This window comes from Eschrichtius robustus, chromosome 9 (genome assembly GCF_028021215.1).
Source record: "Eschrichtius robustus isolate mEscRob2 chromosome 9, mEscRob2.pri, whole genome shotgun sequence".
Lineage (NCBI taxonomy): Eukaryota > Metazoa > Chordata > Mammalia > Artiodactyla > Eschrichtiidae > Eschrichtius > Eschrichtius robustus.
Window position 1 is genome coordinate 71,480,113 of NC_090832.1, and position 20,079 is coordinate 71,500,191.

The following is a 20,079-nucleotide window of genomic DNA, read 5'->3' on the forward strand; positions in this document are numbered from 1 at the left end:
CATGTCCTGGCTATTGTAAATAGTGCTGCAGTGAACATTGGGGTGCATGTATCTTTTTGAATTATAGTTTCCTCCAGGTATATGCCTAAGAGTGGGATTGCTGGGTCATATGGTAGTTCTATTTTTAGTTTTTTAAGGAACCTCCATACTGTTCTCCATAGTGGCTGTACCAATTTACATTCCTACCAACAGCGTAGGAGGGTTCCCTTTTCTCCACACCCTCTCCAGCATTTATTGTTTGTAGATTTTTTATTTTTAATTTTTAAATTTATTTTTGTCTGCATTGGGTCTTCGTTGCTGTGTGCGGGCTTCCTCTAGTTGCAGCAAGCAGGGGCTGCTCTTCATTGCAGTGTGCGGGTTTCTCACTGCAGTGGCTTCTCTTGTTGCAGAGCACAGGCTCTAGGCATGCGGGCTTCAGTAGTTGTGGCTCGCGGTCTCTAGAGCACAGGCTCAGTAGTTGTGGCACACGGGCTTAGTTGCTCCATGGCATGTGGGATCTTCCTGGACCAGAGATCGAACCCGTGTCCCCTGCATTGGCAGGCAGATTCTTAGCCACTGGGCCACCAGGGAAGTCCTGTTTGTAGATTTTTTTTTTAAAAATTTATTTATTTATTTATATTTATTTTTGGCTGTGTTGGGTCTTCGTTTCTGTGCGAGGGCTTTCCCCATTTGCGGAGAGCGGGGGCCACTCTTCATCGTGGTGCACGGGCCTCTCCCGTTGCGGAGCACAGGCTCCAGACGCACAGGCTAAGTAGTTGTGGCTCACGGGCTTAGTCGCTCCGCGGCATGTGGGATCTTCCCAGACCAGGGCTCGAACCCACGTCCCCTGCATTGGCAGGCAGACTCTCAACCACTGCGCCACCAGGGAAGCCCCATCTGTATGTCTTCTTTGGAGAAATGTCTATTTAGATCTTCCGCCCATTTTTTGATTGGGTTATTTATTTTTTTGATATTGAGCTGCATGAGCTGTTTGTATATTTTGGAGATTAATCCCTTGTCAGTTGCTTCATTTGCAAATATTTTCTCCCATTCTGAGGGTTGTCTTGGAAATTCTTGATTGGCAGCAAAGATAGTAATGATGGAAAGTAGGGTAAGAGGGCAAACTAATCGTTAGTACTCTGAAGAGAAAAGACAGGAGGTGGGTAGGGTGTTAACCCAGACCAAGATAGTCCCACTTAGGATTTGGGGGTGCTGTGCTAGTTCTAAACTGTGGGACCTTGGGGAAATCTCCTTTGCCTTGTTTAGGAAGTGTATGGGAAAGGAAAGTTGCCAGTCTCACTGCCAGGGCTAAAGTGGTATGTGATCCAAAATTGAGACCTGGAAGATTTTTATTTTTTTAGAAAAAGGATCCACTTGACGTGATCATTTGGTAGCAGTGCCTCCTTGCTATGTGACCTTGTGTAAATTGCTTAATTTTATTTTAATTTAATTTCCTCACATGTGAAATGGGGATAATAGTATCTAGCTTGTATATGGGTGTTGTGAGGATTAATAAGTGATATATATGAAGCACTTGGGACAGTGCCCAGCACACAGTAAGTGCAGTAAATACTATACAGTGTTCTAATACTATCAGATAAATTATAGGTTAAATTGGCATATGTATACTGGCCTGGGAACCAAAGTCTTCTATGTAAGGTTGGGTCAGTCTGAAAATGCATTTCTGTCCAAGTTCAGAACTGATTCACAAATAAACTTCTGGAACGTAATATGCCCATTGGTATATTGGCAGTTATCCCCACATAGGAAAAGCTAATAATGAGTTAAATTATAGTATTTCTCAAGGAAATAGGGGGACATCTCTTTGCCTTTTATCCTCTGCCTGTTTTATTCCCCATCTTCTTTGTAGAGGGAACATCTGTTTGAAAATGAGAAAGCACTTGGTTTTCCTTTTTATAAAATTTTGGTTATATACTTTTAAATAATATTAAAGGAATCCCTGAAAATTCTTAGAGAAATATTGCCCTAGAGATTTTTCATTTACTTTTTTTGATATAAACACCATTTAAATGGTAGCAGTAATAAAATATAAAACTTTGTCCTCTGTCTTTTATTGATATTTTTATGTTGCTAAGAATTTTTTTTCTATTTTGTTTCTTAGATTGATTTTTATTTAAGAATGTCCCATTTCTTGGCTTTTAGTCAGCTTGTTAAATTTTCTATCATTTTATGATTCATTTTACCATTTCTTTTCAAAAGCCAAGTCTGTTAACAAAATTACAGTTGTAATAACCATGGAAAATGCTGCCCTGTACCTCAGATTCCAAGCAGTGGAGTGGGTGTTTCCCTCACACATGCTTCTCTGTTTTTCTTCCAGGTTTGTAGGGAGATAGCCTTGTCCCCAAAAGGCAAGAACCAACACTTATCATCTGTTTTTACAGTTTCATTGTTTTAGGCCTGGAAGACATTTTTGTTTTCAACAGAGCATTAAGAAGTCTTCCTAAGATTCTTAACAGTCTTATTAGGGGTGACAGAAAACCATTTTAGGACAGGAACAGAAAAAGGGATAATTGCCAAGGGACTTAGTGGGAGAGGAAAAGAATTCACTTAGAAGAGAGTTGGCTACCAGGTGTGGGAAGAGAGTAGAATGGAGAGTGAAGGTAGGGTGCTAGAATTCTGGAAAGAAATACCTCTTCTCTACTGGTTTGCTCTGACTAGACTGTTCAGAATTCTCTTAAGTGCTACGACCTTTGACTCATTTCCTTAAAAAAGTGTGTTCAAGATGGTTGTGTTTTATCTGTAAAATTTTGCCCCCTTTAACATGAATCAGAGATGTCTAGGTGACCAGGTGTTATAATGTGCCAGTTCAGAGATTCTTTTCCGATTTAATGAAGTACAGACATTTTTTTCCCCTTCTTTCTGCATGTTTATTTCTAGAACATGTTTAACACTGCTTTTTTAAAATAATTGTTCTTCAAGTAATATTTTAAAGAATATTTATTTAAATATTTATACTATTAAAATTTTAGAAGCCAGGAGATGAAAAAACAATCTTAATTCTATAGAGGTGGGTCCCTTTCAGACCTTTTTTCTAATTTTATATTATTTAATGCTGCAGTGAATATATTTACACTTGTGCCTTTTTCACAGTTTAAAAAAATTTGTCTAAAATAAATGCTTGTGTTAGAATAAGTTGCCAGAAATGGAATTAACTTGGTTGAAACTGTTTTATGGCTTCTTATATTGATAAATGTATATTGCCAAAACGCTTTCTAAAAGGATTGTACAGGTGTATCTTGTAACCAACAATATAGTGCACATCCAGTTTATCTGTGCAGTTTCCATCAGTGGCTGTTATCATAAAATTTTACATTCCTAAATGAAAGATATCAGTACAGTAATTTCTACTTCTTATTACCAGAGTTAAATATTTTTCTGTATTTGTATATTTTTAATATCTTTTCCAGTAATTGCTGAAGTGTCTTATTTTCTGTTGAATTTTCATATCTTGGTGATGCAACAAAACCTGGAGTTGATGCTAGTAACTTGTTAGTTTTAGTTTTTTATCCTTAACCTTTTCAGTAGAAAATTTTATATCACTTAATTTCAAAAGTATTAAAAAATGATAGACTTTATATGGGCATATTACTTTGTAGTTGTATCTCATATGCTATAGGTGTAAAGGTCCTGGAAGTATTAAATTTTTTTTCTGATGATTTTTTTCCAGATTGAAGAAGGTATTGTTGTAATGGAAGATGATTGTCCAGTGGAAGCTGTGAACACACCTAATACTCCTCGAAACCTTGCTGCATGGAAAATTAGCATTCCATATGTAGACTTTTTTGAAGATACCTCCTCTGAAAGGAAGGAGAAAAAGGAGAGAATACCGGTGTTTTGTATTGATGTTGAAAGAAATGATAGAAGAGCAGGTATTAATATTATTAATGCATATAGCACTAATCAGATATTAAAACAATTAAGACAGCATTTCTCCTCCTCCATTGTTGTGGGCTAATAATAATTGGTAAAAATATGATCAAACACAACTTTACAAGTTTTCTTTATGTTTTGCTGTCTTTTTTCTTTTGGTTATTTCTTTTATCCGTGTGTTATAGTAGAGACAGGGGTAAACAGCATCCATAGCAGGATAAATATTCACCACCCTGGGCTTTGTCCAAGAGAGCGGGCAGTCTGTATAAGCAAAAACACATCAAAGTTGTGCACATTTTGGGAATGATGAGCAGAAAAATAAAGTTGACCTCAGGAAGAGGGGACAGTCTGTGAGGAAAGAAGGAAAAAGTGGCAGGGTTAGGAAATGGTTTCGAGAGAAGAGTGACGAAGTGATAATATGAAGGTCAGTGCTAATGATTCCCCTTATTTATTTTTCAAAGAGTATTAGGTGTTTGATTTTTCTCAGAAGCTGATCCTGTTTCATGCATAGGAACATAAAGTATAGGAATGGGGAAGGAAGAATGCTCAGAGTAGCTAGCAATGATATTCCCTATTGTAGTTAAATACCAGGCAGGATCTTGTTCTGTCCAGTTCTGAGTCACTGCTACTTGATTTTGCTGTAACTTCTGTTCGGTCTTGCTAGATGCTGTTCTGTCTCAGCATTTTAATAAGTATACAGACAAACCTTTGTCGATATTAGAGTTTCATTTCAGTTTCAAACACAGTCGCTTACGTCTTTTGTCTGCTGTTTCTGCTGATAGGAATTTTAAGTGTTAAAAAGAATTTGGAAAGGAATACCCTAGTTAACTTCTGGATTCAATTCTTTGCTGTGCCTAGTACTTAAAATCTGGCTCTTCTCTCAGTGTTCTTGGCTCTCAGAAAATTATTTAAAATGTTTGACTATTCAGATATAAATCCCTATCAATATAAATAAATTGCTTTTTATTGAGGTATAATTGACATACATTATTACATTAGTTTTAGATACAGTATAGTGATTCAATATAGTGATTCTGCATTTGGATACACTGCAAAATGATCACCACAATAAGTCTGGTTACCGTCCTTCACCATACAAAGTTAATACAGTATTATTGACTGTGTTCCCCATGCTGTACTTTATATCCCTATGACTTATTTATTTTATAACTGGAAGTTTGTACTACTTGATCACCTTCACCCATTTTGTCCTTCTCCTCTGGCAGCCACCCATCTGATCTCTGTATGAGTCTGCATTTTGTTTTGGTTTGTTTGTTTTGTTTTTTAGATTCCATGTATAAGTGAAATCATGTGATATTTGTCTTTCTTTGACTTATTTCATTCAGCTTAATACCCTCAAGGTCCATCCATATTGTTACAAATGGCAAGATTTCAGTCTTTTTAAATGGCTGAGTAGTATTCCATTGTATACATATACCACATCTTCTCTATCCATTCATCTGTTGATGGACATTTAGGTTGTTTCCATGTCTTGTTTATTGTAAATAATGCTGCAGTGAATATAGGGGTGCGTATATCTTTTCGAATTAGTGTTTTTTTGGATAGATACCCAGCAGTGGAATTGTTGGATGATATGATAAATCTGTTTGTAATTTTTTGAGGAGCTTCCATACTGTTTTCCATAGTGACTGCACCAATTTACATTCCCACCAACAGTACACAAGGGTTCCCTTTTTACCACATCCTCATCAACACTTGTTATTTCTTGTCTTTTTCACAGTGGCCATTCTGACAGGTGTGAGGTGGTATCTCATTGTGGTTTTGATTTGCATTTCCCTTATGATTAGTGATGTTGAGCGTCTTATCATGTGTCTGTTAGCCATCTATATGTATTCTTTGGAAAAATGTCTATTCAGATCATCTGTCCATTTTTTAATAGGTTTTTTTGTTATTGAATTGTGTGAGTTCTTTATGTATATGGGATATCAAGCCCTTATCAGATATATGCTTTGCAAGTACCTTCTCCCATTCATTAGATTGCCTTTTTGTATTGTTGATGGTTTCCTTCACTGTGCAAAAGCTTTTTGTTTGCTGTAGTCCCATTTGTTTATTTTTGCTTTGTTTCCCTTGCCTTTAGAGTCAGATGAAAAAAAAAAATCTCTAAAACCAATGCCAAGGAGCTTGCCACCTGTGTTTTCTTCTAGGAGTTTTATGGTTTCAAGTCTTTCATGCAAATCTTTAATTTATTTTCAGTTAATTTTTTTACATGGTGTAAGATAGTGGCCCAGTTTCATTCTTTTGCATGTAGCTGTTCAGTTTTCCCAACACCATTTATTAATTTTAATTTTAGTTTTAAAAAAATTTTTTTAAATTTATTTTTATTTATTAATTTTTGGCTGCGTTGGGTCTTTGTTGCTGCACGCGGGCTTTCTCTAGTTGCAGCAACCAGGGGCTAGTCTTTGTTGCGGTGTGCAGGCTTCTCATTGCGGTGGCTTTTCTTGTTGTGGAACACGGGCTCTAAGAGCACAAGCTTCAGTAGTTGTGGTGCACAGGCTCAGTAGTTGTGGCTCACAGGCTCTAGAGCGCAGGCTCAGTAGTTGTAGCACATGGGCTTAGTTGCTCCGCTACATGTGGGATCTTCCCAGACCAGGGATCAAACCCATGTCCCCTGCATTGGCAGGCGGATTCTTAACCACTGAGCCATCAGGGAAGCCCTAATTTTATTTATTTATTTACTTATTTGACCGCGCCGGATCTTAGTTGCGGCACGCGAGATCTTCACTGCCGTGTGTGGGATCTTCATTGCCGCATGCGGGATCTTTAGTTGCAGCATGTGGGATCTTTAGTTGTGGCATGTGGGCTCTTAGTTGCTGCATGTGAGCTCTAGTACCCTGACCAGGGATCGAACCCAGGCCCCCTGCATTGGAAGCGTGGAATCTTAACCGCTGGACCACCAGGGACATCCCTATTATTATTTTAATTTTTAAAAATAAGCCACACTGGTGGCGCAGTGTTTAAGAATCTGCCTGCCAATGCAGGGGACACGGGTTCGATCCCTGGTCCGGGAAGATCCCACATGCCGCGGAGCAACTAAGCCCATGCTCCACAATTACTGACCCTGCGAGCCACAACTACTGAGCCTGTGCTCCACAACTACTGACGCCCATGCGCCTAGAGCCCGTGCTGCACAACAAGAGAAGCCACCGCAATGAGAAGCCCGCGCACCGCAACGAAGAGTAGCCCCTGCTCGACACAGCTAGAGAAAGCCCGTGCACAGCAATGAAGATCCAATGCAGCCATAAATAACTAAATAAAATAAATAAATTTAAAAAATAAAATAAAATAAGCCACCCAGTTTATGGTGTTTTGTTATAGCAGCCTGAGCAGACTAAGACAGTTACAGAAAGGTTGCAAAAAATAGTACAGAAAGTTGTCATACACCCTTTACCCAGCTTCCCCTTGTATTGACATCTTATAAAACCATAGTACAATGATTGAAACCAGGAAATTAGCATTGATGGGATATTCATTTGAATTTCACCAGTTTTCCCACTAATACCCTCTTTCTGGTTCAGGATCCAGCCCAGGATCCCACACTGAATTTAGTCATGTCTCCTTAGTCTCCTATGTTCTGTGATAGTTTCTCAGTCTTCCCTTGTCTTTAATGAACTTGACACTTTTTTAAAGAGTCCTGACTAGTTATTTATAGAAAACACTTGAGTTTGTTCCTCCACTTGAGTTTGCTGCTCAACAATGTTTACTTATTAAAGGACAGAAGAGGCTCTGCTTTCCCCACTGTATATTCTTGCCTCCATTGTCATAAATTAATTGACCATATACGTGTGGGTTTATTTCTGGGCTCTGTCTTCTGTTCCATTGATCTATGTGTCTGTTTTTATGCCAGTACCATACTGGTTTGATTATTATAGCTTTGTAGTACAGTTTAAAATCAGGGAGCATGATACCTCTAGCTTTGTTCTTTTTTCTCAAGATTGTTTTGGCTAATCAAAACTACAATGAGGTGTCACCTCACACCAATCAGAATGGCTATCATCAAAAAATCTACAAACAATAAATGCTGGAGGGGGTGTGGAGAAAAGGGAACCCTCTTGCACTGTTGGTGGGAACGTAAATTGATACAGCCATTATGGAGAACAGTATGGAGGTTCCTTAAAAAACTAAAAATAGAACTACCATATGACCCAGCAATCCCACTGCTGGGCATATACCCTGAGAAAACCATAATTCAAAAAGAGTCATGTAACACAATCATCATTGCAGCTCTATTTACAATAGGCAGGATATGGAAGCAACCTAAGTGTCCATCGACAGATGAATGGATAAAGAAGATGTGGCACATATATACAATGGAATATTACTCAGCCATAAAAAGAAATGAAATTGAGTTATTTGTAGTGAGGTGGGTGGACCTAGAGTCTGTCATACAGAGTGAAGTAAGTCAGAAAGAGAAAAACAAATACCATATGCTAACACATACATATATGGAATCGAAAAAAAAAAAAAAAGTGGTTATGAAGAACCTAGGGGCAGGACAGGAATAAAGACGCAGACGTAGAGAATGGACTTGAGGACACGGGGAGGGGGAAGGGTAAGCTGGGACGAAGTGAGAGAGTGGCATGGACTTATATATACTACCAAATGTAAAATAGATAGCTAGTAGGAAGCAGCCGCATAGCACAGGGAGATCACCTCAGTGCTTTGTGACCACCTAGAGGGGTGGGATAGGGAAGGTAGGAGGGAGATGCAAGAGGGAGGAGATATGGGGATATATGTATATGTATAGCTGATTCACTTTGTTATAAAGCAGAAACTAACACACCATTGTAAAGCAATTATACTCCAATAAAGGTGTTAAAAAAAACAATAGACATAGGGATAGTCAAAAAAAAAAAAATAGAACTTGAAGGTTTGGAAAATTCTCAGACTATCCATATATCATGCTCTGGAAAAAAGCCAAGGGTGTGGCTGAACAATGGTTTGCTGAAGAGATCAGGCATGTGACTCATGGATCAATCATCTCAGCAGAAGCCAGGAATAGAGCTGTGGCTATCCAGGAAAGATCTGTGGAGGACCCTCTTATTTGGAACTCTCTGGGCTTCTTGGACCTGGACGTCTGTTTCCTTCCCCAGGTTAAGGAAGTTTTCAGCCATTATTTCTTCAGATAACTTTTCTGCCCCTTTTTCTCTTCTCCTTTTGGGACCCCTATAATGCAAGTGTTATTTCACTTGATATTATCCTATAGGTCCCATAAGTTATCTTCATTTTTTTAAATTCCTTTTTCTTTTTGCTGCTCTGTCTGGGTGAGTTTCATTGCTTTGTCTTTCTGCTTGCTGATCTGTTCTTTGCTTCATCCCATCTGATGATGAATCCCTCTAGGATATTTTTCAGTTTAGTTATTGTATTCTTCAGCTCTGTGACTTCTGTTTGGTACTTTCTTATATTTTCTGTCTCTTTGTTGAAGTTCTCACTGTTCATCTATTCTTCTCCCAAGTTTGGTTAGCATTTTTATGACCATTACTTTAAGTTTTTATCGGGTAGATTACTTATCTCTGTATCAATCTGAGATTTTTGTCTTGTGCTTCTGTTTGGAACTTATTTCTCTATTTCCTCATTTTACTTGACTCTGTGCTTGTTTCTGTGTATTAGGGGAAACAGCTACCTCTCTCAGTCTTGAAGAGTGGCTGTGTAGGTGATTAGCCCTCTAATTCAACCTTGCCCTAGGTCTTCTTTGTCTTTTGAACCTTTGTGATTGTCTAAACTGCCTGATTTATTCTTGATATGTCCCTGTTATGGAACGTGTGCCAAGACCTATTAGTGTTCCAAGGGGAGGAATCCCATTTATCACCTCGTTTCAGGCTGATGGGAAGCCAGACACTTAGGCAGCAGCCTTTAAAGTAGGCAGATATATACAGTCCTGCAGGGCCACAGTCAAAATCCCTACCTGCCTCCGTTCCAGGAGATCTGGAGGTGTCCTCTGGGTGCATAGTTGCTTAGACGAGTGTATGAGCTCCTGAGAGTTCTTATTGAGCTGTAGTGAGGCCAAGGGGGTGTGCAGGGATGGTGTCTCCCTGCTTATGTTCTCTGGGTGCTTCTCCTTAGCTCCTAGATGTGTGGAAAATCTGAAGCCTGTCCCTCAGGCTGAAGCTCCAAGCTAAGTAAATAGGCCTTTTTCACGAGAAGACTGGGGTTTTATTTAGTGTGCTGTCTGTGCTGTCCCTGGGTGGCGGTGTGCCTTTCCAGGAACTGTCTTTCCAACTGGTACAGTCCCGTGGAGCTCAGTATTGCCAGCTCCCTTAGCCACCGGGGCCAAGTGATCAAGGGGTGTCCCCTGTGTGGATTGCACACACCTGCTGGCTTCAGCAAGGCAGCTGGTGAGTGTAGGGGGCAGGGCATGCTGGCCAGTGTCAGAAAGGCTGCGTGTGCCTACAGCTCTCAGCAGTGCAGTGGGAGAGTGCCTTGCCTATGTGAGTGAGCTGGCTTTAGGCGGGGAGAGGAAGAATGCTGTAGCTGCTCGTGCTTGCCAGCCACAGCCCGGGAGCCAGGGAGTGCTGCAACCACTCTGGCTTCAGCAAGGCAGTGGGATAGTGCTGCGACCACTTACCCCTGCCTATCCGAGCAAGGCTGGGGGGTGCCATTTCCAAGCTTGTCTGCTTGTGCTAGCAGGGTAGGTGGGGGGACAGTAATGGCATCTGCCCCTGCCTGTGTGTTGGGAGAGTTTCAGCTGTCCCCTGCCCCTCCAGCATGCTTTTAGATTAGCAAACGAGTCTTCTTACGTGTAGTCTAGGCACTTTCTTTTCTTTTCTTTTTTTTTGGCCGTACTGTGCGGCTTGCGGGATCTTAGTTCCCTGACCAGGGATCGAACTTGGGCCCCCTGCAGTGGAAGCGAGGAGTCCTAACCACTGGACCGCCAGGGAAGTCCCTAGTCTAGGCACTTTTCAAACTGCTGTTTTTTGCTGGGGCTTGGGGCGAGTGAGACCCCACAAGAGCCTTTTAAAAGGGGAATCTCAGTTTCCTATAGCACTTTGGGTCCCTTGAATGTCAGTCCCATTGGTTTTCTTTTTTTTTTTTTTAAATTTTATTTATTTTTGGCTGCGTTGGATCTTCGTTGCTGCACGCGGGCTTTCTCTAGTTGCGGCGAGCGGGGGCTGCTCTTCGTTGTGGTGCGAGGGCTTCTCATTGCCGTGGCTTCTCTTGTTGCGGAGCACAGGCTCTAGGCGCGTGGGCTTCAATAGTTATGGCGCGTGGGCTCAGTAGTTGTGGCTCACGGGCTCTAGAGCGCAGGCTCAGTAGTTGTGGCACACGGGCTTAGCTGCTCCGCGGCGTGTGGGATCTTCCTGGACCAGGGCTCAAACCTGTGTCCCCTGCATTGGCAGGCGGATTCTTATCCACTGCGCCACCAGGGAAGTCCCCCATTGGTTTTCTAAGCCAGGCATTTTGGGGGCTCACCTCTCCAGTGTAGATCCCAGGGATTGGGGTGCCTGTTGTGGGCACCAACTCCCTGACTCCTCTGGGAGAAGCACCAAACTGGTGAGATCCCTCTCTATTGTGTGTTGCTGTGCTGGGGGTAAGGTTTTTGCCAAGATTGTGTCTCTGCCTTTCTTACCTGTCTCGATGTGGTGCTTTTATCCTTTGTTGTGGAGAAGTGGTTCATCTAATTTTTAGACCTTTTTCAGAGGGAAGTGATCCATATGTAGCTGTAAATATGGTGTGTCTGCTGGAGGTACTGAGTCTAGCATCTTCCTGCACTGCCATCTTGGGACCCCCCCCATATAAAATTTATGTAGAGATGTAGTAATGTTTATCACCTTTTGAAAGTTTTATATATGATATACTTTAAAATATTTTGGGAGTATACCTTTGTTTTTGCCTTTTGGACAACCGTCTTTAATTTTTCTGCTTTTACTTTTAAAAGTTTGGCTTAATTTAACATAAAATGAAAATGAAACTATCTTAAAACTTGTATTCTAAGATAATTTTTTGTCAGCAGTGCTGCAGACTTTTACTGTCGATGTAATGTGCTCTCAGGAAGCCGTGCCATATGAGAGGGAAAAAAAAGTGTATCATTTAAATACTACATTGATCTTATATGTATAGCAGAATAGCAATTTCAGGATTTTAAAAACCAAAACTAAATATAATATAGATCTTTTAAGATCAGTGTTGAAGAAGAAAAATAGGATTTTCTTTTTGTAGGCTGTAACTATATCAGGTTGGTTTTCCTGAATACAGGTGTTGTTTTTGGGTTGTTGTGGGTTTAGTTAACTCGATCCACTCCATTTCCAAATTTATGCTAGGATGACATGAGTTGCTAATAATAGGCATTAACATTTTTGGGGTGCTTACTCTGTGCTGTGCACTGTACAAAAAGTACTCAAGGTAGATTATTTAATGTAAGAGGTACAATTATTTTTATTATAAGCAAACTAAAGCACAGTGAGGTTAGGTGTTTGTTCAAATTCACATAGTTAGTGAATGGGGGAGCTGGGATCGAAATAGGCAACGTGACCCGACTCATTCTTTAAACCTTTGCTTTCTGCTGTCCAACTTTCTAGTCACTAGCTACGTGTGGCAGTTAAAATTAAATTAATATTAAAATTTCAGTTCCTTACACTAGCCACATTTCAAGTGATCAGTAGCAATGTGTGGCTAATAGCTACCATGTTAGTTCAGATAATATAGAACATTTTCAGAATTGCAGGAAGTTCTCTTGGATAGCGCTCTTCTGTACTGCATTAGATCAGGACAGTTGTTAAGTATTTGAGACCTCCAAAATGGAGTACAAATTTTTATTAAATGCATTATTTTTGTGACATTTAAAAATTAAGTGTAATTACATACTTTTTTGAAGTTTCTGTAAGCTCTCTGATTCTGTTGTAGGAAAAAATATGTATATTATTGCAGTAACCTCATAAATAGGTGAAATTTATCAATCTCTTCTAAGTAACTTCAAATTAAAGTATGGGGTAAAATATGTTAATGATTTGATGCCACTAAATAATAAATTATTATTATTATTATTTTTGGCTGTGCCACGCGGCATGCGGGATCTTAGTTCCCTGACCAGGGATCGAACCTATGCCCGCTGCAGTGGAAGTGTGGAGTCTGTAACCACTGGACCTCCAGGGAATTCCCAAGAAATAATAAATTATTAAGACTGGAATAATTTCCAGCTTTGTATACTTAGTGTTATAAATAGTGCATTCTTTTAGTAGTAGTTTGTAAAATTGTTTATTTCTCAGTGTGTATTCATTCATTTTACAGTTGGGCATGAGCCTGAACATTGGTCTGTCTATAGAAGATACCTTGAATTCTATGTACTTGAGTCAAAACTAACAGAATTTCATGGTATGTTGTCCTTTTTGTATAAAACATTATATTTCAGCATTAGCCTTCTTGAAAGCTGTTGAACCAGCTTTCTGAAATTACTTTCTAATTTTAAGTAACTGTACTAAGGAAATGTAACAGTGACACTTGTGTACACTACTAGTGATAATAGGAATATACTGTTTTTATCTCATTTCTGCTTATTTATATTTTTAAAGTTTTTACAATGCAAATTTATTGCTTTTCAAGCAATAATGATATTAAAATTTAAAAGACAGTGGCAGAGAATTTAAACCAGGCATTTGAGTTGCTCTTTTCTTTTGCCATCATCTTCTGTGGTAAACATGTTTCTATGCAACATGACAAATGTTTTGATTTAGCTCTTAGATTTCGATATGGAAAAAAAACCTTGTAGTTGTGTGTTTCTTTTAAGGGTAGATCAATCGGAAAAGCAGAGCACTCTTTCTTTTCAGTCTTCCTCTCACCTCTTAGTCTCTCTCTTATCTGTCCATTTATTTTAGTTAATATTAGGTTTCTAGTCATGAAGCATTTCTAGTCATTTTGTATGTAAATTGCTGAGCTTGAATTGTGTATTCTGAATCTTTTGATTTTAGAAAAGTTCTGTGGAGTGTCCCCTGATCCAAATTCAGGTTGGTTCTGAATTGTAAAGGGCAGGGAAACTTCTCTACTCTGCTATAAGAACAAAACCCACAATAAGGAGATTTTAGAAAGATAAAAAATACAAGGTCCCACTCCATACTTTTTTGTCTAGATTTTGAGTTTGTACTTGTCCTTAAATGGTTTTCTCTTTGCCTTTGCCAGTCTGGTACAATGCCATCCTTGTCTTGGTCTTTCTCTCAGACTTTTCCTTTTGATTTAGAGTTGAGAAAAGATCATTTATCTCCGTAATTTAAAATCCTGGACCAATCAAAGTTGGTTGGATTCCCAACAATATTTTTCCTTTTTGGTACTAAAATGTCCAAAGTTGACCCTATCTGAGAAAACATGTCCATGGTTTTTAAATTTTGTTTTTAAGCTTATATAGCATTGGCAAAATGCTTCCATTTTCTCCCTGAGAGAGTAGGTATTTCTTCAGTAAGATTTTGTCTAATAGAATCCCACCAATTTCAAAATAATCTCATGGTAAGTTTTTGAAGCTTTTTTACTAGTATAGAGAGCTAAATAAATCTGTGTCAACGAAGGGTGGTGGTATTTTGGATATCAGTAGACTCAAGTTCTTTGGTCTGGTCTTCTGACTTTTGAAGCGCTCTGATTTTGTCAAAATTATATAAAGGATAATGCCACATCTCTACAAGGCAGCACTGGGAATCTGAAGTTGCCATAGTAAATTATAAATTAGGTTTTAAAAATAATAGCAGAACATAGTAAAAACTTTCATATTATTAATTCCAGGCACATTTCCTGATGCCCAGCTTCCTTCCAAGAGGATCATTGGCCCCAAAAATTATGAGTTCTTAAAGTCTAAGAGAGAAGAGTTTCAGGAATATCTACAGGTACAGCTCCAACTTAATTTAAAACATCCTCTGATTTGTCTCTTTTTCTCTTGTACATACACATGTGCTGTGTCTTACAATACCTGTCAATGTGGATTTCTAGAATTCCTTTATTAAAAAAATGTTTTCCCATGTGGAAATGAATTATTAAGAGTACTTTTTTTAAAATAATTTGATAACCAGTGAAATACCATATATTTTCTCGGAGGAAAAAAGTCTTGTATTGGGCATAGTTTAAAACTTTTGATGTGGGAAGTTAGAGAGAGAAAAAGAGAGTGAGAGAGAGAGGAAGAAAAAACTTTTGATGTGAAACATTAAATGCATTCTAAGAATACTGGGTTTTTTGGGGGTTTTTTTCTTATTTTTTGTTTGATTTTGTGTTTAGCCCTTTCTGAACTCTGGAATTTTTCCCTCTTGTTTTATTAATTTTTTTTTTTTTTTTTTTTGCAATTGTACATTTTTTTAAAATTACTTGGGATCTCCTGACTCTCTACCGTTCACCACTTGGAATTGAATTCCGTTTTTCTCAGTGTGTGCACATTGTGTTGTGTAAACAATGTAATTGCTATTTCCATTGTTGGTGCAGTCTGCTTAAAAGTTACCTACTTGAGACTCCTCTAAAATTAATGACCATTTTTCTTTAATCAAGTGAATAAGACCAAAAACTGGATAATCTTTTTTGTTTTATTTTTTAAAAATCTCCTGGACTTCCCTGGTGGTGCACTGGTTAAGAATCTGCCTGCCAGTGCAGGGGACATGGGTTTGATCCCTCGTCTGGGAAGATCCCACATGCCATGGAGCAGCTAAGCCCACGTGCCACAACTACTGAGCCCACGTACCACAACTACTGAAACCTGCATGCCTAGAGCCCTTGCTTCGCAACAAGAGAAGCAACCACAATGAGAAGCCTGCACTCTGCAATGAAGAGTAGCCCCTGCTCGCCACAACTGGAGGAAACCTGTGCATAGCAATGAAGACCCAACGCAGCCAAAAATAAAAAAATAAAAAAAATTTAAAATCTCCTTTATTTGGACATGGAATTTTGTAGTTTTAATTGTTAATTCAGTTAAATTTGGATGCCTTTTAGCCAACAATAAGTACTTTTTAAATTAAAAATATTCAACAGTGTAAAGGGATGCTTACATTATATTTTCTGTATTTGAGCCTCAACCCAGAAAGTATTTTTTTCATAACTTTTTGGTGGTATGAAAATTGAAATATGATATAAACATTAACTATTGCAAGGATATTTGAACACAGCATATGCTAGTGTTAACCTGTGGTTTTGTTGATATCATTAAACCCATTATTTGAACCGACTGATTCTTTCTAAGAACTAGAGAACCTCATTCTAGAAGAAATATTTTTTGGTAATATGGAGTTAAATGTTGCAGTACTGGTATTTCATTTTTAACTCTTTCATAGTTACAAAACTGAATATTAGGTAAGACTGGGTTAAATCTCGCTTTAAAACGTCAGTTTGTCTTGTAAGAAAAAATAGTGTTGCAAGCAGATCAGGCAACAGAGTCTCCAAGTTATTTCACATTTCCATGTTTAGTTCTCTGCAAAACCCTTTATACCAGCTTCCTTTAATTATCAAGATAGATGTATGATATTGTAATACTTATTTTATAGTTGAGAAACAGAGAAATAATATTAGCTAATGTTTAAATTAATCTTCCTTCCTGTGTATCAGATACTGTGCCTTATCTAACAACACTATAAGTAGGTAGCGTTATCTTCATTCTACACATGAGGAAACTGACTCTTAGGCAATATACGAACTTTTCTGGGGACACCTAGCTAGCAAATGCAAGAGCAGAATTCAAACCCATTCATGTCTGACTACAGAGGTCTTACCCTGTTATATGATGCTATTCTTTCTATAAATGTGCTTTGTTATTATTCTGAATATAAAATAGCTTTTGAGGATTTAAAATTGTTTTCTTGGTCAAAAAAATCATTTTAATGTAGTTTTCATCACTCTTCTAGATTGTTAAAACTGTTTTTTTTCCCCTTTTTTTCTGTTTTTGTTCATCAAGAAACTTCTGCAGCATCCAGAATTGAGTAATAGTCAACTTCTGGCAGATTTTCTCTCCCCCAATGGTGGGGAAACACAATTTCTTGATAAGATACTACCAGACGTAAATCTTGGTAAGTCAATTTAAATAATCATATAGAAGAGGATAAACTGAAAAGAAAAGAAGCAGTATTTTCAGATTAATTTAGAAAAATAATTTATAGAGTGAAGCCATGTATCAAAACTCTGAAGGACTTCTTATACACTGTTAATGGGAATATAAATTTGAAAACCACTTGTAACTTTAATGGAGTATAATCTATAAAAATATTGAATCACTGTGTTGTACACCTGCAAGTAATATAATATTGTAAATCAACTATACTTCAATTAAGAAAAAAAGGAAAACCACTTGGAAAAACAGTTTGGTATAAAACTGAATGACCCAGCAGTTCCTCTCTGAGATATACACTCTAGAGAATCTTGTATTCATATTTAAGAATGTTCTTAGCAGCACTGCTTATAGTAGCCTAAACTGGAAATAATGCAAATGTTCATCAGCAATAGAGTAGACATAAATTACAGTAGTTTCACAAAATGAATACTTAGAGCAATGAATACCCATGACACATAGCTGCTTGGAACAGTGTTGATAATCTTAAAAACATGATGTTGAATGAAAGAAGCAAGAGGCAGAAGAAGGTATGCAGCATGATTCCTTTTATATAAAGTTCAGTATAGACTAAGCAATAAGATAAGCTGGAAAAGTTTGAATAAAATTGTTAAATATCATAATGGAAGAGAAGCAGTATTTCTAAATATATTTTATATTAATGTCATCTTAAGTATATATAGAACTAAATGAATAAATATTACAAGTGGGCATTTGGCTTTCATCTGTATCTCTCCAAATTAATAAATATAGTTGAGCCAGAATATTTGGTGTGTGTCTTATCGAGGGAAAATGTGAGAACATTTTGTATTTGGTTATACATAATGTTTAGGAGATAGAATTGGGTAGACCTGGTTATTGACTAGGTTTGACTGAAGAAGAAATGATCAAAAAATAATAAAATTAAAAAAAAATATTTCAGATATGGAAAACACAATATATTGGCTTCAAAATGTTTAAAAAGGCAAAATTAAAATGAATAAACATTTAATCAAGTCTCCAAAAAAAAAAAAAAAAGGTGATCCAGGTTTCTGTTTATACAACTGGATGAATGCTGTTACTTGCTGAGATACGGAATAAATTTAGAGTAGTTCTGAACTTGTTGAGTTTATAGAATCCAGTTGAGGAAGTTTTATAAGCTAGGAGAGGCCAGGAGAGAGGCACAGAATAGAGATTTGTATGTTACTTGAAATCAGATTGAGCAAAACATTTGGCTCAGGAGGAGCATGTAGAAGAGAGAAGCACAGGATGCAACACTGTAATTCAAAGAACTTGGGAAATTCTGAGGTGGGAGGAGTAATTTATGGGGGTACCAAAGGAGAAGTAGCCTGGTGAGAGGGTTGGAGGTTTGCATGTTATAAAACAATCTCTATGTTATTTTTCATTAAGATGCCTTTTGCTATTGCCATTAGAGTCTACTTTTTTCTAAACCGGACTGAAAGAAATTTAAGTTACATTAATCAACTTTGACTGATTTTTACAGTCATTTCTAAATGCTTGAGAAAATCTCATGATGTTTGATATTTTATAATAAAGGAACCTGGAGATACGATCAAGACAAAATTCTGGCAAACAGGATTAGAATATATATTCTTAATCTAAAGCTGAGAATGCAAACTATTCAAATAGCCAATTTAAACAGTGTAGCAATTTTTAGAACTTCTTTTTCCTTTTGACTAACTTTTGCATACTTTTAGATATCTTTATATATTCACCATTGCTTAAAATGTTTTGAAAACATTTCAATGGAAAATTTCAGATATACACAAAAGTAGAGAGATTTGTATAGTGAACTCCTTATCCCTTCAATAGTTATTGACACTTGACTTGTTCCAGCCCTTCACCTGCCTCTCACCCCACTGGATTACTTTAAAGTATCCCAAATGTTGTATCTATAAATAGTTAAGACTACCTAATTTATTGTAAATTTTTGTTAAGCGTGAAATGGTCAATTATAAATATTTTTTTACCATTTTGCTTTTTACTTGGCTGTTTAGTGTTTTAAATTACCTAGTAAAGTATTTATATGAGCAGTTATGAGGTATATTATGCCTTGTTAAAATTAATATTTTACTTTTAATTGCAGGGAAAATTATAAAGTCTGTTCCTGGAAAACTAATAAAAGAGGTGAATAACTGATTTATGTGCATTCTATAAAATGATAGTTATAAGCATATTTAAATAGCAATAAATTTTAATGGGTTATATGATAATGAAAATCATAATCTTGATTTTTATACCATGATCTCCACAGAAAGGTCAGCATTTGGAACCTTTCATCATGAATTTCATTAATTCTTGTGAATCTCCAAAGCCTAAACCAAGTAAACCAGAACTGACCATTCTCAGCCCTACTTCAGAAAATAATAAGAAGGTACTGTGCATTGCCTCAGAGAGCCATTAAGTTTGAAGCTGTCCTACTTGAGATGACTTTTCCATTATAGGGAGAATCCTGTGTTAATGAAATGGATGGGACTTTATATATTCCTTATGTGGAAATTAATTGTACAGTATAAGGAGTATATGTAGTTGTTTCGTTCTTTGCTTTAAACGGGGTGTTTCTTTTTTCTTTTCTCTTTTTATAAATTTATTTATTTTATTCATTTATTTTTGGCTGTGTTGGGTCTTTGTTGCTGCGCGCAGGCTTCCTCTAGTTGCGACGAGCAGGGGCTACTCTTCGTTGTGGTGTGCGAGCTTCTCACTGTGGTGGCTTCTCTTGTTGCGGAGCATGGGCTCTAGGCACATGGGCTTCAGTAGTTGTGGCTCGCAGGCTCTAGAGCGCAGGCTCAGTAGTTGTGGTGCATGGGCTTAGTTGCTCCGCGGCATGTGGGATCTTCCCGGACCAGGGCTCGAACCTGTGTCCCCTGCATTGGCAGGCAGATTCTTAACCACTGCGCCACCGGGGAAGCCCAGGGTAAGTGATTCTTGAGAAACTGTATTCGTAAACTATCATTTGTGTATTTTGGGGAATTTTTAAAAGTGGTTTTCTTAAGTTGTAAATCACCAACTTCCAGTAATCAAGGAATTAATTGCTATAATATATTTATGTGTTGGTATTATGTAATTTTAATGGCTTATAAAATATTTCATCCATTCATTAAACAAGTACTTTATTGTGTGCCTGCTATGGAGTGCTAGGCACTGGGAATATAAAGATAAATTACCTGTCTGCAAGAAGCTTAGTTCAGTGCCAGAGT

At 37.7% G+C, this 20,079-nt stretch overlaps 1 protein-coding gene across 5 annotated transcripts in view; it reads left to right on the plus strand.

The window, feature by feature from the left end:
- Nucleotides 1-20,079, plus strand: part of SNX14 (sorting nexin 14) — a 70,824-nt gene that overhangs the window by 42,233 nt on the left and 8,512 nt on the right. For all 5 annotated transcript variants that reach the window (XM_068551517.1, XM_068551516.1, XM_068551515.1 and 2 more), the window contains 6 exons: nt 3,668-3,869; nt 13,114-13,197; nt 14,590-14,690; nt 16,733-16,844; nt 18,969-19,009; nt 19,137-19,256. In XM_068551517.1, the coding sequence (XP_068407618.1) occupies nt 3,668-3,869; nt 13,114-13,197; nt 14,590-14,690; nt 16,733-16,844; nt 18,969-19,009; nt 19,137-19,256 (660 nt within the window). The remainder of the gene's footprint in view (nt 1-3,667; nt 3,870-13,113; nt 13,198-14,589; nt 14,691-16,732; nt 16,845-18,968; nt 19,010-19,136; nt 19,257-20,079) is intronic.